General features: G+C 36.5%; 5 protein-coding genes and 3 pseudogenes across 6 annotated transcripts; 4 read left to right on the top strand and 4 right to left on the bottom strand.

Moving 5' to 3' along the window:
- Positions 1-1,511: 1,511 nt before the first annotated feature.
- On the bottom strand, positions 1,512-8,096 carry LOC136828292 (crustacyanin-C1 subunit-like). Of its 2 annotated transcripts, none has more exons than XM_067086167.1 (4): positions 7,932-8,096; positions 7,728-7,812; positions 2,011-2,133; positions 1,512-1,877 (listed from the first exon to the last, which is right to left on the bottom strand). In XM_067086167.1, exons 1-4 carry the CDS (start codon positions 8,070-8,072, stop codon positions 1,624-1,626), a joined length of 603 nt encoding a protein of 200 aa, XP_066942268.1. In that variant the 5' UTR covers positions 8,073-8,096; the 3' UTR covers positions 1,512-1,623. The 2 variants fall into 2 exon arrangements, with proteins under 2 accessions (XP_066942268.1, XP_066942269.1); XM_067086168.1 differs by lacking the exons at positions 1,512-1,877; positions 2,011-2,133 and adding exons at positions 6,636-7,010; positions 7,143-7,265.
- Positions 3,432-4,764, top strand: LOC136828294 (crustacyanin-A2 subunit-like; annotated as a pseudogene).
- A 490-nt stretch (positions 8,097-8,586) lies between the features above and the next one.
- Positions 8,587-9,970, top strand: LOC136827665 (crustacyanin-A2 subunit-like). Its single transcript, XM_067085134.1, has 3 exons — positions 8,587-8,756; positions 9,268-9,484; positions 9,615-9,970. Exons 1-3 carry the CDS (start codon positions 8,622-8,624, stop codon positions 9,845-9,847), a joined length of 585 nt encoding a protein of 194 aa, XP_066941235.1. The 5' UTR covers positions 8,587-8,621; the 3' UTR covers positions 9,848-9,970.
- Positions 9,971-11,808: 1,838 nt separating this feature from the next.
- On the bottom strand, positions 11,809-12,474 carry LOC136828298 (crustacyanin-A1 subunit-like). Its single transcript, XM_067086171.1, has 2 exons — positions 12,317-12,474; positions 11,809-12,187 (listed from the first exon to the last, which is right to left on the bottom strand). Exons 1-2 carry the CDS (start codon positions 12,357-12,359, stop codon positions 11,934-11,936), a joined length of 297 nt encoding a protein of 98 aa, XP_066942272.1. The 5' UTR covers positions 12,360-12,474; the 3' UTR covers positions 11,809-11,933.
- A 1,969-nt stretch (positions 12,475-14,443) lies between these two features.
- On the top strand, positions 14,444-15,143 carry LOC136828302 (crustacyanin-A2 subunit-like; annotated as a pseudogene).
- Positions 15,144-16,981: 1,838 nt separating this feature from the next.
- Positions 16,982-18,370, bottom strand: LOC136828300 (crustacyanin-C1 subunit-like). Its single transcript, XM_067086172.1, has 4 exons — positions 18,203-18,370; positions 17,999-18,083; positions 17,423-17,545; positions 16,982-17,290 (listed from the first exon to the last, which is right to left on the bottom strand). The coding sequence occupies exons 1-4, from the start codon at positions 18,341-18,343 to the stop codon at positions 17,037-17,039; spliced, it is 603 nt and encodes a 200-aa protein (XP_066942273.1). The 5' UTR covers positions 18,344-18,370; the 3' UTR covers positions 16,982-17,036.
- A 597-nt stretch (positions 18,371-18,967) lies between these two features.
- On the top strand, positions 18,968-20,480 carry LOC136828301 (crustacyanin-A2 subunit-like). The gene is made up of 3 exons (XM_067086173.1): positions 18,968-19,026; positions 19,775-19,991; positions 20,117-20,480. Exons 2-3 carry the CDS (start codon positions 19,868-19,870, stop codon positions 20,347-20,349), a joined length of 357 nt encoding a protein of 118 aa, XP_066942274.1. The 5' UTR covers positions 18,968-19,026; positions 19,775-19,867; the 3' UTR covers positions 20,350-20,480.
- A 3,656-nt stretch (positions 20,481-24,136) lies between these two features.
- Positions 24,137-25,751, bottom strand: LOC136828299 (crustacyanin-C1 subunit-like; annotated as a pseudogene).
- Between the last annotated feature and the right edge of the window lie 298 nt (positions 25,752-26,049).

Here is a 26,049-nt window from a genome sequence, read left to right on the forward strand (position 1 = left end):
AAAATGGCTTAATATATAATTTATAGATAATATTATATATATATATATTGTATATAAGTATAGTATTATATATATATATATATATGGATATATATATATGATATATATATATATATATATATATATATATAATATTGTTGCAATGTTTTATTATATACCACTCACTGGAAAGGTCTTCAGACATCTACTGTGATTCATAACTCAGCATCTTTTGTATTCTTCATCAGCAGTTTACCAAACAAGATTCTTGAATCACAGGTTTAGATTCTCTCCTTTGAACCTCTTATCGTTTTTATTCTTAGTCATGAAAAGACTTAAGAAAGAACCAGTGGAGACAATGAAGATAAGAGCAACTAATATAGTATAACTAAAGTTGCCTAAGATGCCCGGTGCCTATGCACCCAGACAGTTTTATAGGACTGTCAGAACCCATAAACTTGGTAACCTACTTAGACCCATATTAACCTAGACAACATCCCTAACAAATAGGATGGCTAAAGTCTTAAACGACTTCCTTTTAGCCTACACACCTGCAGGCTGTTCTTCCAAGGACTCCTTTGAATTTATAGGCATCCTTAAAACTATGCAACCTGATGAAGCAATAGCATCACTGGACGCACACAGCCTGTTTACTAATTTTCCAGTCCAGAGATCATTGGTGTCACCTTCAGTGATGTATACACATTATGCTTAGATTCCCTCCCAGTACCTGGAGACTGCTGAGAGAGACGCTAATCACAATAGAGGCCACTTTCTCTCTTTCAGAGTGAACTTTTCCGGAGGTAGATGGTGTTGTAATGGGATCACCCCTTGGAGTTTTCTTTGCCAACATGTGCACGGCTATTGTGGAAGACTGGACCTTCTGCAGTCACCAGACACCAAGAATCTTTGCTACTTATGTGAATGATTTCATCACCAGGAAAGAAGATGACGGTGCAGAAAAAGCAACCGATGTCTTGAAAACTAATTCGGTTCTCAAATTACAGAGACTCGTCCTTTCTCGCAATCTTGTACCAGGAAATCATGCAGGTTTTGTTTTTCCATGTATAAACCGAACATTATCATCTTGGAGACTCAGACTTAAAAGTATCATGTAATTATTGCAATTATTTGTAAATATCACTCATATATGCACCATTCTATTTTTTTTAACTTTTCTCTTTTATTTGTTGGGTTTTCTTCGAAAGTTCCTAACATTGAACAAATTATCTTGGGTTGGCCACAACATTTATGAATTCATATTGCATAATATTTAATCTCTTCACAATAAAAACATGAATTATTTTTTCAAAAGCCTTTCGGACTTAAAAAGTTTACTTATCTATCATACTAGAATTAAAAATAGTTCAGATAAGGAAATTTAGTAGCATTAATTCACTTGAACTCAAATCAGATGCGTGGAACAGTTGTTCAGACGTTAATTGGGTCATGTCAAAATTAGCAGGTGATAAAATATTTGAAGGCAGTGTTGCAGCTTACTACATACACTGGTTGTTGAATAAAATAGAACGAAAGGGTTTTTTTTCGTGTTTATTGAGTCACTAGATCATTAAACATTACAGAATGATGCAAAGAACATTGAAATATCGTTTCATTGTGGTTTGAACATGAAAAAGAAATCTTCTAAAGTTCGTCTTTGATCATTTGGTCATAATCGCAGCCTCTGCCTTGCTCGGTCTTGACTAATCTGTTGGAATCGACTCCTATGCTGTCGAAGGCTGCTCTGCACTTGGCGATGTACTTGTCGTAGGACTCGGGAGCTCGGGCGAAGAAGAAGGCGAAGTCTGAGTGATAGCCGTAGTTATATTCCATGCAGGAGTACATGCAGGCGTAGTTGTTGTAGTCGGTGTCGAGGATTACGAGGGGCGCTGGGAAGGCTGTTGCGGAGAAAGAATAACAATTGATAAAAGTTAGGTGGTGTAATTGTCTTCTCTAAAGAAGCTAGTCGTTTCAAAAGCATTCATTATTCGATCTTAGTGACAAAAGCAGAGCTGAAGGGGTGAAACTCACAGTTTTCGAGGTTGATCATGAGATGAGGGTCTCCGAGGGGCATGGGCGTGAGGACGCCCTTTCTCCTGAGCTGGCTCCCTTCTGCAGTTATGCCGACAGTCTTGACGTCGAAGCCTTTACCATCTGAGGAACAGAAAAGTTACACGAGTCTTAGAAAAAAAAATAATAATCAGCCTGCTGAAGTTACTAACAAGTGTGGCGACTGGTAATTATATTGAAGCATAAAATTTTGAACAGGTAAGTAAAAGTTCATATAACCAGAGTAAAAAATATAGTGCAATATTTACTATGATTTCTATCTGTCAGACGCAGTTACAAGAACGTAGAACGATTAATACATACAAAAATGCCTTATATACCATATATGTAATATATATATATATATATATATATATATATATATGTATATATATTATACATATGTAGGTATATGTATGTATGTATAACATGTTTGCATGAATGTGTATGTGTCTGTGTGGAGTACATGACTGCCATACCAATCTATAATCATCAAAACATTAAAAAGGTCTCACTTATAAGCATAATTGATTCGAACGCATTTTTAAGAAGCTGATAAGGGTTCGTCGAGATAATCTTGCTGATACCAAATGCCTTTACTGGAACAAAAAAAGAAAGAATTGTCGATATAGTTAGGAGTATTAGTCTCCTCGTAAAATTTCCATATTACGAAAATGAAACTTAATTGACACAGCAAAATCAAATCCATACTTACGCTGGAATGTCTCGGAAGCTGTTGTTGCCAAAGTCTTTGCTCGTCGACAGCAGGACATTTGCCTTTGATGACGAAATCGGGGACTTCGTCAGCAACAACGGCTGCAACAGCCACCACCAGCAGGAGGGTCCTCGAAAGCATCTTGTTCAGGAGACGATCGACTCTGGTTCTGCCAGGAAGAGGCCTACTCCTCTTAAATAGCAGTTCGGTCTCTCTCAATTCGGGCGGGTGTCAGTTAGTCTTATTTAGTTGGGCTCATCTTGGCATATCTTTCCAGGGAAAAATTTCGAAGCAGAATACCATTTCATCATCTTCACGATAAGTTACTCTTACGGTTGAAATTTGTATTTTGTATTTCATGTTGATTTTAGCATTGTATTGCATCTAACACAAAATGGCACTGCCTCTAGTCTTTTGTATTTATTTTCCCGAATGAGGAATATTTTCGTGTCAACATAAGAGATACTCTTCTTATACAATCACGCACAATGACGCATAATTCAATCTAAGAACTATTGGGAAAAAATATAATAATTACAAAAACGAACGGAATGAAGAAAAAGGAAATACAAGGAGACGCTTTGAAGCTCCGCCCACAACTAAACCTTCCCAATCCTGCTCCGGGTATAAAAAAATTTAAAGGCTTCAGGAACAGTCGTTTGAATCGCCTACCCAGGTATCACAAGAGATGCTGTGCTTCGCCTTATTAGTCTTGGGGATCAACTCAGGATCCGTTATCTGCGAGGATACCCCAGACATCCCCCCACTTCCTTCAGAAAGGAAAATAAAAGATCAGCACCTTTCCCAAATTCGATTTAAGAAGGGTAAGGACCTTAATGTTTGCTATTTTGCAAACGTTGGTTTATAATACCAAATTGGTGATCACTGACTTTAGTAATTGTGGTGCTGTTTGTATTAGGTAACCCACAGTACTTGAGGGCCTCTTTGTGGCAGGTACAGAACCTGATAGAATTCGTCGTCCGGTCTGCAGTAGGTGGCTGGATATTATTATGGTTTTATTTCACGACATTTGACGCCTTCAATTGCCGTTCGAAGTATGCTGACAATGTAACCTGTTTTCTTATCTTGTGCTGTTTACATTGTTTAATCATAATAATTTGATAGCCTATGTGTATATATATATATACCTCCATATATATATATATATATATATATATGTATATATATATATATATATGTATATATATATATACGCTTGATATATATAGCTGGATATTATGTGAATCTGTGTTTAGATGTGCATATATTCAGAAAAGGATGCAATTATAATATGAAATTACTTCATTTTTATATTACAGTACAGTGGACGCTGGTACCAGACTGACGTCATCGAAATCCCCTACCAGCCTTATACCAAATGCATCAATTCCTTCTATGATTACTCGGAACCCATGTTTGGATTCAACGTCAGGACTGCAGGATTGAGCCCTGAGGGCGAACACCTGAAGTTGGAAGGAAAAATCTACCCAACTGAGAAGTTCCCCGCAAGTCACATGTTAATTGATTTCCCTACAGGTGAGATGTTGTTTCACTTTCTTTCCTTCATTTAATCTGTTTGCCTCTATGAAACATTAATTGCTGTGTATTTCTATGAAAGTCTTTTGTGGATATTAACATGTATATTATTCTGTTTTACAGTCATGGGTTACCCATACGAAATCATCGACACCGACTACGACACCTACTCCTGCGCCTACTCCTGCGTCGACTGGAACGCCTACAAGACGGAGTTCGCCTTCGTCTTCTCAAGGACTCCTGAGAACAATGGACCTGCCACTGCCAAGTGCAGGGCGATCTTCAACAAGCACGGAATCGACTTCTCGACATTCGTCAAAGTCCCTCACACGGAAGATTGCGTCTACAGAGCCTAGATTTATTTGAGCAGGACACAGATCACCTAATACATCCATAGATATTTAATTTTTGGTGCCATTGTGGGCACACGCATGTTTCACACTTTTCTCTCTATGATCTGAGATGAATAAATTTCAAATACATATTACATTTGTATTTCTAACCTTTATAATTACTAAAATTTAGAAAATACTAACTAAATTGTTAAAAGTTGAAACAAAATAAAAGATTCAAGGAATTATGAAAAAAGATTCAATAATAAAAACACAAAATAGGTCTGCGACTTATCTATTTCTTCCTCTGAAGTAAAGACAGTTCTATGTAGACTGATATCTAAGCTAGTTGAGAGAAATACATAAACCACGTGGCTTAATGATTTAAACTTTTAAATACATCCACGCATTAATAAATAGTAATTTACATCAGATAATTGAATTTATTGCCTTTTGTAAGAACATATAATATATATATATATATATATATTATATGTATATCTATATATATATACATATATAAATATATATATATATATATATATATATATATATATATATATATATATATATATATATATATATATATATATATATATACCTAATGTTCCATCGTTTTTATATACCACTCACTGTCAAGATCTTCAGTTATCTATTCTGGTTTCTTACCTCAGTTTCTTTTAAAGTCTTTTTCGTCAAGTTTACCTGAAACCTCGTTAGTTGTTTACCAAACAAATTTCTGGAATCTCTGGTTTAGATTCTCTGACTTTGAACTTCTCTTAAAAAGTGGGAAAAGACTTAAAAAGAACCCAACGGGGAAAAGAGCAAGTACAGGTCAAGTTGCCTAAGGTGATCGGTAACTACTCACCTGGATAGCATTATAGGACTGCCAAAACCAACAAGACTAGTATCCAACTGCAGACCCTTAATATCTTAGATAATGTCCCAAGAACATGACTTCCTACGCTTCTATAAACCCGCAGACTATTTTTTCAGGTCCTCTGTTCAATTTATAGAAATCCTTAAAATCACCGAGCCTGATGAAGACATAGCATCACTGGACGCACTCGTCCTGTTTACCAATGTTCCAGTTCGAGAGACCAGTGAGATCATATTGAATGATGTGGTCACATTATGCACGAGTTCCCGAGAAGTTGTTGAAGGATATTATGTTAGTGGGGTGAACAGTGGACTGTTTCGAGGTGTGGATGGTGTGGCAATGGGATCACCTCTTAGATCTCATGTTACCAACTCGCATATGGCTGTTGTAGAAGGCAGAAGGATGACATCTTCGTTACCACCAAAGAAGTAAAATACACACACACACACACACAAAAGAAACAGGTGCCTTGAAAACTAATTCGGTTCTCAGCTTTACAATTGAGGCTAACAAGGCAAAGACGATGACGATGCAGAAAAAAAGGCCAACAGATGTCTTCTACCTAAAAAAGCTAATGATAGGTTCTCAAATTACAAAATTTATACCGGATGTCCTGGTGCTCATCAAAAGGATTTTCATTTCTTGTACCTGGAAATCATATTAGGTGCATGTTTTCCATATATACACCAAGGTTTATCATCTTGGAGACTCAGGCCAAAAATAACATTTCTAATCATTGCAGATTGTTTTGTAAATATAACTCGTAAATGCATCATTCTATGTTTTTAAACTTTCCTTTTTTATTTTCTGGTTTTACTTCAAAAGTTTCTTATATTGAGCAAATTGATTTCGCTGGATTGGTTTAAACTTTAAAATTCATTTTGTACATAAATTTTATCTCTCAGAATAAAACCAAGAAATATATTTTTAAAAAGATTTTCACATCAAAAGTTTACTTATTTATCTTATAAGAGTTAAAAATACTTCAGAGAAGAGAATTTAATAAAATAGCAAAGCACTACTAACACAAAATTAAATCAATTAACGTGGAACAATGGTTAACGAAATAGGTAGACCTCAATGTTTGTAGGCACAGTTGCATCTTAATGTATAAGAAATTGTTGTTGAGTAAAATGGAGGAAAATTATGCTTTTGGTGTTTATTAAGTCACTAGATCTGAACATTATAAAATGATGAAAAGAATATTAAAATATCGTATGCTGGTGTTTAAAAATAAGAAATAAATCACATTTTAATGTCTTCTTCTAAAGTTCGTCTTTGATCATTTGGTCATAATCGCAGCCTCTGCCCTGCTCGGTCTTGACTAATCTGTTGGAATCGACTCCTATGCTGTCGAAGGCTGCTCTGCACTTGGCGATGTACTTGTCGTAGGACTCGGGAGCTCGGGCGAAGAAGAAGGCGAAGTCTGAGTGATAGCCGTAGTTGTATTCCATGCAGGAGTACATGCAGGCGTAGTTGTTGTAGTCGGTGTCGAGGATCACGAGGGGCGCTGGGAAGGCTGTTGCGGAGAAAGAATAACAATTGATAAAAGTTAGGTGGTGTAATTGTCTTCTCTAAAGAAGCTCGTCGTTTCAGAAACTTTCATTATTCGATATTAGTAACAAAAGCAGAGAAAGGGAGTGAAACTCACAGTTTTCGAGGTTGATCATGAGATGAGGGTCTCCGAGGGGCATGGGCGTGAGGACACCCTTTCTCCTGAGCTGGCTCCCTTCTGCAGTTATGCCGACAGTCTTGACGTTGAAGCCTTTACCATCTGAGGAACAGAAAAGTTACACGAGTCTTAGAAAAAAAAATAATCATCCTGCTGAAGTTACTAACAAAATTTTGAACAGTAAATAAAAGTTCATATAAGCATAGAGTTTTGAAAATATTGTAAATATTTTCATATAATTTCTCAAAATAGAGCGATTTACAGTTTAGAAATTTCTCTATGTAGACGCAGTGGATAATATATTTCTTATATACAAAAAGAATATATATAAATAAATATAAATATATATATATATATATATAATATATATATATATATATATATATATATATATATATGTCATATATTATATATATGATATGGGTATTATATATATGTATATAAGTATATATCTGTATGTATGTATGTGTGTGTGAATATGTGTATGTGTCTGTGTGGTGTGTTGGTGTATATGAATTGCCATGTCGTCTATAATCATCAAAACATTAAAAGGGTCTCACTTACTGTAAGCATAATTGATTCGAACGCATTTTTTAAGAAGCTGATAAGGGTTCGTCGAGATAGCTTGCTGATACCAAATGCCTCCGAACTGGAACAAAAAAAAAGAAAAGAATTGTCGATATAGTTAGGAGGATTAGTCTCCTCGTGTTCTTTCCATATTATGAAAATAAAACTTACTTTGCAGAGCAAAACCAAATCCATACTTACGCTGGAATGTCTCGGAAGCTGTTGTTGCCAAAGTCTTTGCTCGTCGACAGCAGGACATTTGCCTTTGATGACGAAATCGGGGACTTCGTCAGCAACCACGGCTGCGACAGCCACCACCAGCAGGAGGGTCTTCGAGAGCATCTTGCACAGGAAACGATCGACTCTGGTTCTACCAAGGAAGAGGCCTACGTCCTTTTAAATAGCAGTTCGGTCTCTCTCAATTCGGGCAGGTGTCGGTTAGTCTTATTTAGTTAGGCTCACCTTGGCATATCTTTCCAGGGAAAAGGTTCGAAGCAGAATACCATTTCATCATCTTCTTCACGATAAGTTACTCTAATTGTTGAAATTTTGTACTTTGTATTTCATTTTGATTTTAGCATCGTATTACATCTATCACAAAATGGCACTGCCTCTAGTCTTTTGTTTTTTTTACTTTTCCGAATGAAGAATATTTGCGTGTCAACATAAGAGATATTCTTGTTATACAGTCAAGTGCAATGACGCATAATTCAATCTAAGAAATAATAGTAAAAAATATAAAAAAACAAATACGAACATTAAGAAATGAAAAACAACTTACCTTTTAAGCTCCGCCCACAACTAAACCACAAACCAACTCAAAATATAAAAGGAGGCCTACCAAGGCTTCAGGAACAGTCGTTTGAATCGCCCACCCAGGTATCACAAGAGATGCTGTGCTTCGCCTTATTAGTCTTGGGGATCGTAGGATCCGTTATCTGCGAGGATACCCCAGACATCCCCCAGTTCCTTCAGAAAGGAAATTGCGCAAAGATCAGCACCTTCCCCAAATTCGATTTCAGAAGGGTAAAGGTCTCAGTCTTTTGTGGTTCTGCAAACGTTGATTGTAATACTTGTGGTCCTGTTGGTGATCACTGACTTTAGTAACTGCGGCCCTGTCTGTGTCAGGTAACCTACAGTACCTGAGGGCCTCTTTGTGACAGGAACAGAACCTGATAGAATTCGTCGTCCGGTCTGCAGTAGGTGGCTGGATATTATTGTGGTTTTATTTTACGACATTTGACGCCTTCATTTGCCTTTCGAAGGATGCTGACAATGTAACCTGTTTTCTTATCTTGTGCTGTTTTACATTGCAGCTTTAATTATTAATAATTTGATGGCCTGATATATATGTATATATATATATATATATATATATATATATATATATATATATATATATATATATATATTATATCCATGTAATGTATTTTGTGTGCGTGTGTGCATGTGTATTTGAATAAGTTTATGCAAGGCCTTATATATTTAGAAAAGGATGCAATTATAATATGAAATTACTTCATCTGTTTTATTACAGTACAGTGGACGCTGGTACCAGACTGACGTCATCGAAATCCCCTACCAGCCTTATACCAAATGCATCAATTCCTTCTATGATTACTCGGAACCCGTGTTTGGATTCAACGTCAGGACTGCAGGACTGAGCCCTGAGGGCGAACACCTGAAGTTGGAAGGAAAAATCTACCCAACTGAGAAGTTCCCCGCAAGTCACATGTTAATTGATTTCCCTACAGGTGAGATGTTGTTTCATTTCTTTCTTTCCTTCATTTAATCTGTTTGTCTCTATGAAGACATTTATTGCTGTATATTTCTATGAAAGTCTTTTGTGGATATTAACAAGCCCGTTATTATTCTGTTTTACAGTCATGGGTTACCCTTACGAAATCATCGACACCGACTACGACACCTACTCCTGCGCCTACTCCTGCGTCGACTGGAACGCCTACAAGACGGAGTTCGCCTTCGTATTCTCAAGGACTCCTGAGAACAATGGACCTGCCACTGCCAAGTGCAAGGCGATCTTCAACAAGCACGGAATCGACTTCTCGACATTCGTCAAAGTCCCTCACACGGAAGATTGCGTCTACAGAGCCTAGAATTGTTTGAGTAGGAAACAGATCACCTCACGCATTCATAGACATTTAATTTTTGGTGCCATTGTGGGCACCCGCATGTTTCATACTGTTCTGTTTATGAACTGAGATCAGTAAATTTCAAATAAATGTGGTTTAAACATTTGTATCTATAACCTCTGTGTTAATAAAATGCTCAGAAAAAAAACTCTTATACTTACTTGTCAACGAGTAGAAAATCAAAATGAAAAAATCAAAAATAAAATGATATTCAGGAATATAATAAAAATACAAACACTTACTGCTTATGCTTTATGCCTATGAGGAACAGTGAAAAAGGTGCGATTTATCTTTTTTCTTCCTCTGAAATAAAGACAGTATAAAGCAGATTGGTATGTAAGCTACTTTAGAGAAAAGAATAAATCAGCTGTCTTATCGGTATAAATTTTTTAATATGTTCAAGTGTATGGAATAGACTGCACGTATTGAATTTATTCCAGACAGTGACGTACATGTAATTTTTTAACTCTCAGTACATGTATTTATGACTATATAATCCATATATGTATATATATATATAAATTATATATATATATATATATATATATATATATATATATATATATCTCTTATCATTGATTTTATATACCACTGGCAAGAGTCTTCAGCCATCTACTCCGATTTCTTCGTTTAACATCTTTTTATTATTTTTTAGCCAAATTGATCTGATAAGTTCTTTACCAGATAAGATTTTGAAATCAGAGGTTTAGGTTCTCTACCTTGAACTTCTCATGGTGTTTATTCTCACTCTTGAAAAGAACTTAACGGAGACATTGACGACAAGAGCAAGGGATATCTTATAAGTCCAGTTGCCAAAGGTGCTCAGTGACTACGCACCTGGATAGTGTTAAGGGTTGCCCTGTCAGACCCCATAAAAGTGGTAACCTGTACTCAGACCCGTAATATCCTAGATAACATCCCTAACACACAGGAAGGCTAATGTTTTAAATGACTTCCTTGTTTCCTATACATGTTCAGGCAGTTTTTCCAAGTCCTGTAAATCTGTACACATCCTCAAAGTCACCCAACCTGGTAAAGACAGCAAATACTGGACGCACATAGCCTGTTCACCATTGTTCCAGTACAGGTAACCATTGGTATCATGTTAAATGATTTGTACACATTAAGCATGGCTTCCCTATCAGTACTGAGAAACCGTTGAAGGAGTTTCCAGTGACATGCATAATGGACTTTTTCGACGGATGGATGGCGTGACATTGTGAGCACCTCTTGGAGTTTTCTTTGCTAGAATGCAAACGGCTGCTGCAGAAGACAGGACCTCGTCAGTCACAGCAGACCAAGAATCTGTGCCAGTTATTTGGGTGACATCTTCATCAGCACTCAAGACGCAGACAATGCAGAAAAAATAACAGATGTCTTATAAACTAATCTGGTTCTCAAATTGCAAGTGAGGCCGACAAAGGAGAGACTCTTCCTTTCTCTCACTCTTGTGCCTACATCAAGAGGTTGTTGTTTTCCACCTAAATTATACAGGCATTTTATCCCCTAGGGTTTATGTAATCATTGCAGATTATTTGTAAATATTATTCGTAAATGCACCGTTGTGTGCTTTTAAATTTTCTTTTTTATTTTTTGAGAAAAGTTCCTAATATTGAAATTGAGACAATGGTCTTAAATTAGAGAATAAATTTTACATAAAATTTATTTCCCAATATAAAGCCAAGAAATATAATTTTAAAAGCTTTTCACACTTAAAAAGTTTACTTATATATCATATAAAAGAGTTAAAAATATTTCAGGAAATGAGAAATTCAAATAGCATGAAAATCACACGAAATAAAATCAAGTAACAGTGAACAGTAGTTAAAGTTAGATCATGGCCAAATTTGACAGACAATTAAAATGTTTGCAGGCAGTGTTGCATCTTAACGCATGTAATGGTTGTTGAATAAAATAAATCTAAATTATCTTTTCGGGTTTATTAAGTAGAAAAAAATTTTAAACATCACAAAATGATGAAAAGAATATTAAAATATCATATACTTGTGGTTTGAAAATGAAAAAGAAATGGTAGTTTAATATTCTTCGTCTAAAGTTCGTCTTTGATCATTTGGTCATAATCGCAGCCTCTGCCTTGCTCGGTCTTGACTAATCTGTTGGAATCGACTCCTATGCTGTCGAAGGCTGCTCTGCACTTGGCGATGTACTTGTCGTAGGACTCGGGAGCTCGGGCGAAGAAGAAGGCGAAGTCTGAGTGATAGCCGTAGTTGTATTCCATGCAGGAGTACATGCAGGCGTAGTTGTTGTAGTCGGTGTCGAGGATCACGAGGGGCGCTGGGAAGGCTGTTGAAGAAAAAGATAACAATCAATGAGTGTTAGTTGTTGTAGTTGTCTTCTCTAAAGAAGATCTTCGTTTCAGAATCTTTCATTATTTGATTTAGTAACAAAAGCAGAAAAAGGTGTGAAACTCACTGTTTTCGAGGTTGATCATGAGATGAGGGTCTCCGAGGGGCATGGGCGTGAGGACACCCTTTCTCTTGAGCTGGCTCCCTTCTGCAGTTATGCCGACAGTCTTGATGTCGAAGCCTTTACCATCTGAGGAACAGAAAAGTTACACGAGTCTTAGAACAAAATAATCATCCTGCTGAAAACAAGTGTGGTGACTGAAAACATGTTGAAGCATAAAATTTTGAACAGGAAATAAAAGTTCATATAATCAGTGAAAATATCAAGTAATATTTAGTATAATTTCTCTCTGTTAGACTTGATACAAGAGAAAGATAATAATTTTCAAACAAACAAAGGAATATATATTATAACTAAATACTATAATATATATATATATATATATATATATATACATACATACATATCTTCATATATATATATATATATGCATGTTGCATAATGTGTTCGTTGTGTGATGTGAATGTGTGTATGTGTCTGTGTGGTGTGATATGGTGCATTTCGATCTATAATCATCAAAACATTAAAAACTCACTTACTGTAATATAATTGATTCAGAATTTTTAAGAAGCTGATAAGGGTTCTTTTGCATACCAAATGCCTCCGAACTGGAACAAAAAAGAAAAGAATTGTCGATATAGTTAGGAGGATTAGTCTCTCGTGTTCTTTCCATATTACGAATATAATACTTGACACAGCAAAACCAAATCCATACTTACGCTAGAATGTCTCGGAAGCTGTTCTTGCCAAAGTCTTTGCTCGTCGACCGCTGGACATTTGCCTTTGATGACGAAATCGGGGACTTCGTCAGCAACCACGGCTGCCACCAGCCACCACCAGCAGGAGGTCTTCGAGAACATCTTGCACCGAAACGATCGACTCTGGTTCTGCCAAGGAACAGACCTGCAGTCCCCTTAAATAGCAGTTCGGTCTCTCTCAATTCGGGCAGGTGTCATTAGTCTTATTTAGGAGAATCTTGGCATATCTTTCAAGTGAATAATTAAAGAGGAACATCATTTCATTAACTTCTTTATCTAAGCTACTGGATTGATCAAATTTTGTATTGTGCATTTTAACTTTTGTTTTTAATTGTATTTCTTTAATGCTACTCATGTCTAATCTTTGGTTTTTCTTTTTCCCCAGTGATATTTTCTGGTGACAAAAAGAGATATTCTCCCAATATTATCATGTGATTGGCATAATTTAATCAAAGAAATAATACTAAAAAAAGGACAAAACGCCGAAAACAGAAATGAAGAAAGGAAAAACTACGATTACAAGCTCCAGCACAAGTGGACCATTGCCCTTGCAACTCAGAGTATAAAGGTCGTCCCCGAAGACCCTGGAACAGTCGTTTGAGTCAATCCAGACATCATAGAAGATGCTGCGCTTCACCCTTTAGTCTTGGGGTTCGTAATTTATCTGTGAGGATGTTAAACTCCCCAGTTCCTTCCAGAAAAAAATTGCGCCAAGATCAGCACCTTCCCCAAATTCGATTTAAGAAGGGTAGGGTGATAGTATTTTGTTGTTGGTGACCACTAACTTTTAGTTATTGTGGTCCGGTTTGTGCCAGGTAACTTACGGTACTTGTGGGCCTCTTTGGAACAGGTACAGAACCTGATATTTGTCGTTCTGTTTGTGACAGGTGGATTGTAATTCTTATGATTTTCTCTTATGACAGATGAAGCATTAGGTTGCTTTTCGAAGTATGCTGGCATTGTAAATTATGTTTTCAAATCTTATGGTGGCTTATATTGAAGCTTTAACCATTAATAATGTGACAGTCTGATTCATTTACATACATAAATATATATAATATATATATACATATTATGCACGTCTACTTGGATTATGGCACATATCAAAAATGATGCAATTGTAATAATAATAAAATTGGATCTCGTTTGCTTTTCACTGACAGTGTTTCACCTCACCATTCAAACCGGTTTGTCCACCCCATGGGGCAGGGTAGTCAGTTAATGGGTAGGTATTCAGAGATCCATCCCCTCCTGCAAAACTGTTTGTCTGACAGGTGAGTGCCGGGATAGGTGATGGGTTCGGGAGGTAGGAAAGCATTTTCCAGCCTGTAAACGCACGCCAAGCCCTCGTTTATTTTAACTCTTTTTCCTTTCAGTACACAGTGGACGTTGGTACCAGACTGACGTCATCGAAATCCCCTACCAGCCTTATACCAAATGCATCAATTCCTTCTATGATTACTCGGAACCCGTGTTTGGATTCAACGTCAGGACTGCAGGACTGAGCCCTGAGGGCGAACACCTGAAGTTGGAAGGAAAAATCTACCCAACTGAGAGGTTCCCCACAAGTCACATGTTAATTGATTTCCCTACAGGTGAGATGTTGTTTCACTTTCTTTCCTTGAAAGTTAATCTTTTTGCGTCTATGAAGCATATGCCATTGCTGTATGTTTCTATGATGCTCTTTTGTGGATATTAAAATGTCTATTATTCCTTTTCACAGTCATGGGTTACCCATACGAAATCATCGACACCGACTACGATACCTACTCCTGCGCCTCCTCCGTCGTCGACTGAACGCCTACAAGACAGAGTTCGCCTTCGTCTTCTCAAGGACTCCTGAGAACAATGGACCTGCCACTGCCAAGTGCAAGGCGATCTTCAACAAGCACGGAATCGACTTCTCGACATTCGTCGAAGTCCCCCACACGGAAGATTGCGTCTACAGAGCCTAGATATATTTGAGTAGGACACAGATCACCTCACGCATCCATAGACATTTAATTTTTGGTGCCATTGTGGCCACACGCATGTTTCACACTTTCCTCTTTATGAGCTGAGATCAGTAAATTTCAAATAAATAAAATATTTGTGTTTATAACCTTTATGATTAATAAAACGTAGAAAAAAAGATTATACTTACTTGTCAACGTAGTAGAAAAAAAATGAAAAATTCAACTATAAAAAGAGATTCAGGAAGGGAATGATATATAACACTTACCTTGTATTTATGCCTATGAAGAATAGTGAAATAGATGCGATTCATCTTATTTCTTCCTCTGAAATAAAGATAGTATAAAGCAGTTTGGAGAAAAACATAAATCAGTTTGCTTACTCATATGAACTTTTAAAAAATATCCAAATGTATAGAATGGACTGGAATATAAAATTTACAGACAGTAAGTAATTTTATCCTATACATGATAATGTTTATAACGATATATATATATAATATATATATATATAACTATATATACAACATTATTCATGTATGTATATATTTATACCATTAAAATCACCTAATACGATTTCTTAGCTCAACATGGCTTTCTTCTTGTTAAAACCTCCCAAGCTTTATTCAGTTTCTACTAAACAAGTTTTGGAATCCCAGGTTTAGATTCTCTCCTTTGAACTTTTATGATGTTGATTCTCAGTCGTGAAAAGACTTAAAAAGAACCCTAAGGAGACAATGATGATAAGCAAGTCATGGTATAAGTCAAGTTGCCTAAGGTGGATCAGTGACCATGCACCTTGATGGTGATTAGGACTGTGGGTGTTTGTAATCTACTCAGACTCTAGATCTAGATAACATCCCTAATATAATGGATTACTAAGGTTTTAAAGACTTCCTTATCCCTATACACGTGCAGGGTATTTTTCCAGTTCTCCTTTGAATTTTTAGATATGAAAATCATCCCAACCTGATGAAGACATAGCAGTCACTGGACGCACACAGCCTGTTACACTATTCTTCCTCTGCAGGAGACCATTGGTATCATCTTGAATGATATGTACACATTAAAAATGGATTTCCCTTTCAGTACCTGAAAGACGGTTGAAGGATTTTTTCGACAGATGGACTGGTGGTGGAATGTGGCAATGTGATCTCCTCTTGGAGTTTTCTTTCTCATCATATAATCGGCTGCTGTAGAAGACTGGACCTTCTCAGTCACAGTGTGTGAACTTAGCATCAGTTATGGACCCAGAATCTAAGCCGCCAAAGAAGTAACGATGCAGAAAAAATAACAAATGTCTTGAAAACTAATTCGGTTCTCAACTTACAAGTGAGGCCAGAAACTCGAGATTCTTCTTTTCTCGCATTCTTTAACCTGTAAATCATGCAGGTTGTGTTTTCATGTATACACCGAATATTTTATCATCTTAGAGACTCAGACTTAAATAAACTTTTTGTGTAGTCATTGCAGATTATTTGTAAATATCACTCGTAAATGCACCATTCTATGTTTTTAAAGTTTTCCATTTTTATTTTCTGGTTTACTTCGAACAGTTCTTAATGCTTAAAAAATAGAGAGACTTAGTCTTATAATTATTGATTACTCTTTTAAGAATTCATTTGCATAAAATTTTATTTCTCCACAATAAAACCAAGAAATATCTTTTATAAAAATTTTCGGACCTCAAAAGTTTACCTTGTCTATCATATAAATTAAAAATATTTCAATCAAATTAATAAAATAAAAGGAACACACGAGATCAAATCAAGTAACAGTGAACAGTAGTTAAAGATTATTAGATCAAAAATAATAGACGATAAAATGTTTGGAGGCAGTGTTGCATCTTACTGCATAAAATGAAAATGGTTGTTGAATAAAATAGAACTAAATTATTTTTTGGTGTTTATTAAGTCACTAAACTATTAAACATTACAAAATGATGAAAAGAATATCAAAATATCATATACTTGTGGTTTGAAAATGAAAAAGAAATGGTAGTTTAATATTCTTCGTCTAAAGTTCGTCTTTGATCATTTGGTCATAATCGCAGCCTCTGCCCTGCTCGGTCTTGACTAATCTGTTGGAATCGACTCCTATGCTGTCGAAGGCTGCTCTGCACTTGGCGATGTACTTGTCGTAGGACTCAGGAGCTCGGGCGAAGAAGAAGGCGAAGTCTGAGTGATAGCCGTAGTTGTATTCCATGCAGGAGTACATGCAGGCGTAGTTGTTGTAGTCGGTGTCGAGGATTACGAGTGGCGCTGGGAAGGCTGTTGAAGAAAAAATAACAATAGATAAGTGTTAGGTTGTTGTAGCTGTCATTCTCTAAAGGAGATCTTCGTTTCAGAAGCTTTCATTATTTGATCTTAGTGACAAAAGCAGAGAAAGGGTGTGAAACTCACTGTTTTCGAGGTTGATCATGAGATGAGGGTCTCCGAGGGGCATGGGCGTGAGGACACCCTTTCTCTTGAGCTGGCTCCCTTCTGCAGTTATGCCGACAGTCTTGATGTCGAAGCCTTTACCATCTGAGGAACAGAAAAGTTACACGAGTCTTAGAACAAAATAATCATCCTGCTGAAGTTGCTAACAAGTGTGGTGACTGGTAACGATGTTGAAGCATAAAATTTTGAACAGGTAAATAAAAGTTCATATAATCAGAGCTGAAAATATCAAGTAATATTTAGTATAATTTCTCTCTGTTAGACGCAGTTACAAGAGCGAAGCGCGAATAATTTTCACACACAAACACAGGAATATATATTATACATATATATATATATATATATATATATATATATATATATATATATATATATATATATATATATACATACATACATATATATACATATATATATATGTATGTATGCATATATGTGTATGTATGTATATGTGTGAATGTGTGTATGTGTCTGTGTGGGTGTGATGGGGTGCATTTCGATCTATAATCATCAAAACATTAAAAAGGTCTCACTTACTGTAAGCATAATTGATTCGAACGCACTTTTTAAGAAGCTGATAAGGGTTCGTCGAGATAGCTTGCTGATACCAAATGCCTCCGAACTGGAACAAAAAAAAGGAAAAGAATTGTCGATATAGTTAGGAGGATTAGTCTCCTCGTGTTCTTTCCATATTACGAATATAACACCTACTTGACACAGCAAAACCAAATCCATACTTACGCTAGAATGTCTCGGAAGCTGTTCTTGCCAAAGTCTTTGCTCGTCGACCGCTGGACATTTGCCTTTGATGACGAAATCGGGGACTTCGTCAGCAACCACGGCTGCGACAGCCACCACCAGCAGGAGGGTCTTCGAGAGCATCTTGCACAGGAAACGATCGACTCTGGTTCTGCCAAGGAACAGACCTGCGTCCCCTTAAATAGCAGTTCGGTCTCTCTCAATTCGGGCAGGTGTCAGTTAGTCTTATTTAGGTAGGCTCATCTTGGCATATCTTTCAAGTGAATAATTAAAAGAAGAACATCATTTCATTAACTTCTTCAAGATAAGCTACTGGTATTGATCAAATTTTGTATTGTGCATTTTAACTTTGTTTTAGCATTGTATTTCTTTAATGCTACTCGGCACTGTCTAATCTTTGGTTTTTCTTTTTCCCCAGTGAGGAACATTTTCTGGTGACCTTAAGAGATATTCTCCCAATATTATCATGTGATTGGCATAATTTAAGCAAAGGATTAATACTAAAAAAAAGGACAAAACGCCGAAAACGAATGAAATGAAGAAAGAGGAAAAACTACGATTGCTTTTCAAGCTCCGCCCACAAGTGGACCATTGCCCCGCCGACTCTGAGTATAAAAGTCGTCCTAATGAAGACCCTGGAACAGTCGTTTGAGTCGCCCATCCAGACATCATAGAAGATGCTGCGCTTCACCTTTTAGTCTTGGGGTTCGTAGGATTTTATCTGTGAGATTTCCCAGATATCCCCAGTTCCTCCAGAAAGGAAATTGCGCAAAGATCAACACCTTCCCAAATTCGATTTAAGAAGGGTAATCCTGAAAGTATTTTGTTGTTGATGACCACTAACTTTTAGTTATTGTGGTCCGTTTGTCCACTACTTGTGGGCAGGCTTTGGAACAGGTACAGAACCTGATATTTGTCGTTCTGTTTGTGTACAGGTGGATTGTAATTCTTATGATTTTCTCTTATGACAGATGAAGCATTAGGTTGCTTTTCGAAGTATGCTGGCATTGTAAATTATGTTTTCAAATCTTATGGTGGCTTATATTGAAGGGAATTGACAAAGGATCTGTATATATATATATATATAATATACTATATATATATATGCCTTCTTATATATATTATATACATATATATATATATACCTATATATATATATATATATATATATTATATATATATAATATATATATATATATATATATATATATCTTATGTGTGCATATATATCATGATGCAATCTGTCTATAATAATAAAATCCGAGTGGATCTCGTTTGCCTTTTCCCGGGTGACAGTAGGGGAGACATGGCACAGCCACCCACACCATTCAGACCAGTTTGTCCACCCCGGGTGGGGCAGGGTAGGTAGGGGAATGGGTAGGTAGGGGAGACATCCATCCCCCTCCTGCAAAACTGTTTGTCTGCCCCAGGTGAGGCCGGGATAGGTAGGGGTTCGGGAGAGTAGGGGAGACAGCAGCGCCGGGTTCCAGCCTGTGTAGCGCACGCCAAGAGGCTCGTTTATATAATATGAAATATTTGTCTTTTTCCTTTCAGTACAGTGGACGTTGGTACCAGACTGACGTCATCGAAATCCCCTACCAGCCTTATACCAAATGCATCAATTCCTTCTATGATTACTCGGAACCCATGTATGGATTCAACGTCAGGACGGCAGGACTGAGCCCTGAGGGCGAACACCTGAAGTTGGAAGGGAAAATCTACCCAACTGAGAGGTTCCCCGCAAGTCACATGTTAATTGATTTCCCTACAGGTGAGATGGTGTTTCACTTTCCTTGTTGAAAGTTCATCTTTTTAGCGTAGTGAAGCATATGCCAGTGTGTGTTTCTATGATGCTCGATCGTAGATATTAAAATGTCTATTATTCCCTTTTCACAGTCATGGGTTACCCATACGAAATCATCGACACCGACTACGATACCTACTCCTGCGCCTACTCCTGCGTCGACTGGAACGCCTACAAGACAGAGTTCGCCTTCGTCTTCTCAAGGACTCCTGAGAACAATGGACCTGCCAAAGCCAAGTGCAAGGCGATCTTCAACAAGCACGGAATCGACTTCTCGACATTCGTCGAAGTCCCCCACACGGAAGATTGCGTCTACAGAGCCTAGATATATTTGAGTAGGACACAGATCACCTCACGCATCCATAGACATTTAATTTTTGGTGCCATTGTGGCCACACGCATGTTTCACACTTTCCTCTTTATGAGCTGAGATCAGTAAATTTCTAATAAACAAAATATTTGTGTTTATAACCTTTATGATTAATAAAACGTAGAAAAACTTATACTTACTTGTCAACGAGTAGATAACAAAAATGAAAAATTCAACTATAAAAAGAGATTCAGGAAGGGAATGATATATATGCACTTACTCCTTGTATTTATGGCTATCAAGAATCGTGAAATAGATGCGATTCATCTTATTTCTTCCTCTGAAATAAAGAAAGTATTAAGCAGTTGAGAGAAAAACATAAATCAGTTTGCTTACTCATATGAACTTTTAAATATATCCAAATGTATAGAATGGACTGCATATAAGAAATTTACCTAAGTAAATAATGTACAAGTAATTATACATATATATATACATATATATATATATATTTGTGCATGTATGCATGTACGTATAAATGTATGTATTTATTCCACTGGCAAGTCACCTAATACGATCTCTTAGCTCAACACCTTTTACATTCTTTTTCGTTAAGTTTACCTGAAGCTTCATAAGTTCTCTACTAAAGTTTCAGGAATCACAGAATTTACATCCTTTGAATTTTCATGGTAAAAAGACTGGAAAGGGCCCTAACGCGTTGATGATAAGACCTAGTCTCTGGTATAAGTCAAACTTTCTTGACCATGCACCATGATTGATATGCCGGTACCTAAGCTTTGTAATCATAACCTGGAATATCTCGATAACATCCCTAATAAACTAAGTTTTTGGAACTTCCTTATTCACCACATGTGCAGGGTTAGATCAGTTCTCCTTTGAACTTTTAGATATGAAAATCATTAACCTCAGTAGTAGTCACTGGACTTAAAGCCTTTCCACTATGACCTCTGCAGGAGACATTGGTATCATCTTGAATGATTTGTACACATTAAAAATAGATTTCCCTTCCAGTACCTGAAAGACGGTTGAAGGATTTTTCGACAGGTGGATGGTGTGGCAATGTGATCACCTCTTGAACTTCTTTTACAATATAATCGGCTGCTTTGAAGACCTTCTCATGTAAGTTCACAATTCACTATCAATGCATGCCCAGCAATGCGGAATATTGGTAAAGTACGTAAATACAATGTAAATGTACAGTAAATGCTATATAAGTGCGCCAGTATGCGACACGACCGTTATGCACTTGCCGGGCGTACGCTGGGAGCTAGGAACCTTTCGACCTGTTCAAAACTATGCGTGGGTAGCCATGTCAACTGTCATTTATCCCTGCACCTTGGCGAAGACAAGCACGTGGCCGCTAGGACCGTACCTGTGGTCCCACGCCGCTCCAGGTTCCGCCTTGCACCGTGTTCTTCGCATGGTGTGGGAGACTGCAACCATGCCGCACCGCACGCATCCGAGACTTGAATGACCTGGGATAAAAGGGCATGCAGAACCACGTTCCTGAATAATTTTCGGTCTTAATTTTAAGTTTATTTGTTATGTATTCTTGTGTATAGTACCCTATAATTGTATGCTTGTGTAATGTATTTTTTTATGAGGGCTGTATATTTTTCTTATATTTGAATGTATGTTTGTGTTTTATATTAAATAAATATATATTTGCAATATCATGTCTGACTCTATCCTCTTTCCAATTACTAAGTACTGATGAGAATATATCATGGATTTGAAAAATATCTTTTATTAAATTAACTAGCACAAATATAAGCAAACAAATAAAGAAGGCAAAGTGAACCTGAAAAGACAATCTAAGTAAACATTATTGAATTATAAATAAGTCCAAAGTACTATATGTAACATATGGGCAAAGCAACAAAATTACAACAGACAGAAAAAAATAAGCAAGTCATATACAATGTAATAAATATCGGAGAGAAAGTACTTTCAAAAAGATAGAATGATCATATCAGAAAAGAATCCATGTTAAGTAATTATTACAAATGGCAAAATAACTACAACGCATACAAGTACACAAGTATTACGTTTCGAACTAAATGCATGAACAGACATTTAAGTAAATACAGTGAGTTAAACAATAAAGCAAAATACACATAAATGGCCCATGTATTGTAGCAATAATGAAAGTATTGGTAATTGTTTAGTAATGAATTTTGAGTGAATACTTTTCCAACTCTGGTTTAATTAACTTTTGTAAATAACTATGTTTTATGAAATGCATAAATAAATATTGTAACAACAATATTCTTTTCATTCTGAGCTTCTAAACCTTTTTGAATATTAATTGGAATCATACTAATAAGATAACACTGATAGCTATGAAAAGGAAGCAAACTGATTGTGTCTGTATTTCCATGTATAACAAATAAGGTGAAATTTTTAAATATGGTTAATTCTTATAAAATCATGAGTATGAATGTAGCAGTTATCATCAAGATATTATGTGATGCAATTACTGTACTTTTTTAATAAGACACAGCCCTTTGAGACTGACATATAAAAAAAAAAATTATAAAAATAACGGAATTCCCAGCTGTCACATCAGAGATCAAACATTTATTTCCGTACACAAACACACACATATATACACACATAAAAAACGATGATGAACATTGAAACGAATGAATGAATGAACTGTCGAGACAAAAGGGTCGATTATCTCTAAGAAAAGATGTTTTAGAAAATGACGGTTACATAATCTGGTAACAGAATCCCGAAGGCGTTGGGGACAACGTGAGGTTGACGGAACTCAGTAATGCACAACGTTACACATACGGTATACGTACGTCGGTGTTACGTGCTCTGCCACGCACTACTTTTGGCTGTGCCGCCGCTTATCGGGAAACTTCCGGTAAGCGTCACATCACACTTACGCAGTGCATACATTTGCGACGCACTATAATACGTTGTTTTACGCACATCGGCCCATGTCACGTACCCAGTTGGGCGGGCCTTATTCATCTCGCGTATGGTCACGTTTCACAATTTTCCGCCGTGCATGGGCATGCATCCCTTGATACGTGAATGTGTGAACTTATCATCAGTCACAATGGACCCAGAATCTAAGCCACCAAAGAAGTCGACGATGCAGAAAAATTAACAAATGTTTTGAAAAACTAATTTGGTTCTCAACTTAAATTGAGGCCAGCAAAGAAGAGATTCTTCTTTTCTAGCATTCTTTTACCGGGAAATCATCCAGATGTTTTTGCATGTATAAACCGAGCATTATCATCTTGGAGACTCAGACTTAGATAAAGATTATGTAGTCATTGCAGATTATATGTAAATATCACTCGTAAATGCGCCATTGTATGTTTTTAAAGTTTTCCTTTTTATTTTCTGGTTTTACTTCAAAAGTTCCTGATGCTGAACAAATAGGAGACTTGAGTCTATAATTGATGACTCTTTGTTATTCATTTGCGTAATATTTTATATCTCCACAAAAAACCAAGAAGTATTTTTATAAGGCTTTTCGGACCTCAAATGTTGCCTTGTCAATCATATAAGAGTTAAAAATACTTCAGAAAATGGGGATTTAGTAACACTAAAAACACGGATGACTCGAAATCAAATCAAATAACAGTGGAACAGTACTTTAACTGGCCATGCCAAAAATAATGGATGATAAAAGTTTAGGATGCTAGTGTTGCATCTTACTGCATAAAAATGACTGTGAAATAAAATAGAACTAAATTATTCTTTTGGTTTATTTAGTTACTGAACTAATAAACATTACAAATTGATGAAAAGATTATTAAAATCGTTTCCTTCTGGTTTGAAAATGAATAATAAATCGTAGCTTAATATCTTCTAAAGTTCATCTTTGATCATTTGGTCATAATCGCAGCCTCTGCCCTGCTCGGTCTTGACTAATCTGTTGGAATCGACTCCTATGCTGTCGAAGGCTGCTCTGCACTTGGCGATGTACTTGTCGTAGGACTCGGGAGCTCGGGCGAAGAAGAAGGCGAAGTCTGAGTGATAGCCGTAGTTGTATTCCATGCAGGAGTACATGCAGGCGTAGTTGTTGTAGTCGGTGTCGAGGATTACGAGGGGCGCTGGGAAGGCTGTTGAAGAAAAAGATAACAATAGATAAGTGTTAGTTGTTGTAGTTGTCTTCTCTAAAGGAGATCTTCGTTTCAGAATCTTTCATTATTTGATCTTAGTGACAAAAGCAGAGAAAGGGAGTGAAACTCACTGTTTTCGAGGTTGATCATGAGATGAGGGTCTCCGAGGGCATGGGCGTGAGGACACCCTTTCTCTTGAGCTGGCTCCCTTCTGCAGTTATGCCGACAGTCTTGATATCGAAGCCTTTACCATCTGAGGAACAGAAAAGTTACACGAGTCTTAGAAAAAAATAATCATCCTGCTGAAGTTGCTAACAAGTGTGGTGACTGGTAACGATGTTGAAGCATAAAATTTTGAACAGGTAAATAAAAGTTCATATAACCAGAGTTAAAAATATCGAACAATATTTACTATAATTTCTGTGTTAGATGCATTTACAAGAATGAATCATTTTCACATACATGAAATAACAATTTTATATATACATATACAAATATATATATATATATATATATATATATATATATATATATATATATATATATATATATATATATATATATATATATATATATATATATATATATATATATATATATATATATATATATATATATATATATATATATATATATGTATACTACTAGTCACTTTTTACAGATACCTATGTAATTGTATAGCTGCAATTCCTCTTTTTTTGATACGCTTGTTACTACAAAGCCTTAAGATCCAAGTGCATAAGTGCATATTTCTTGCCCTTGCATCTTATTGTAGTGACAAGCGTATTCAAAAAGCTCGAAGAATTCGAGAAAGTTAGAGGGCATTGTGGCTATTACAATTATGTGTCTGTGTATGTGTGTGTGTGTGTGTGTGGTGTGCATGACTTGCCATCATGGTAATATATAATCATCAAAACGATAAAAAGGTCTCACTTACTGTAAGCATAATTGATTCGGACGCATTTTTTAAGAAGCTGATAAGGGTTTGTCGAGATAGCTTGCTGATACCAAATGCCTCCGAACTGGAACAAAAGAAAAGAAAATTGCAGATGTAGTTAGGAGATTAGTCTTCTCTGCTTCTTTCCATATTACGAAAATAGAACTTAATTGACACAGCAAAATCAAATCCATACTTACGCTGGAATGTCTCGGAAGCTGTTCTTGCCAAAGTTTGTGCTCGTCGACAGCAGGACATTTGCCTTTGATGACGAAATCGGGGACTTCGTCAGCAACCACGGCTGCGACCACCACCACCACCACCAGCAGGAGAGTCTTCGAGAGCATCTTGCACATGAAACGATCGACTCTGGTTCTGCCAGGGAAGACCCCTGCGCCCTCTTAAATAGCAGTTCGGTTTCTCTCAATTCGGGCAGGTGTCAGTTAGTCTTATTTAGGTAGGCTCATCTTGGTATATCTTTCAAGTGAATAATAAAAAGCAGAACATCATTTCATTAACTTCTTCTTCAAGGTAAGCTACTCTGTATTGATCAAATTTTGTATCGTGCAATTTAACTTTGTTTTAGCATTGTATTTCTTTAATGCTACTCGGCACTGTCTCTAATCTTTATATTTCTTTTCCCCAGTGAGGAACATTATCTGGTGACCA

The sequence above is a fragment of the Macrobrachium rosenbergii genome, chromosome 42 (genome assembly GCF_040412425.1).
Source record: "Macrobrachium rosenbergii isolate ZJJX-2024 chromosome 42, ASM4041242v1, whole genome shotgun sequence".
NCBI classification, from domain to species: domain Eukaryota; kingdom Metazoa; phylum Arthropoda; class Malacostraca; order Decapoda; family Palaemonidae; genus Macrobrachium; species Macrobrachium rosenbergii.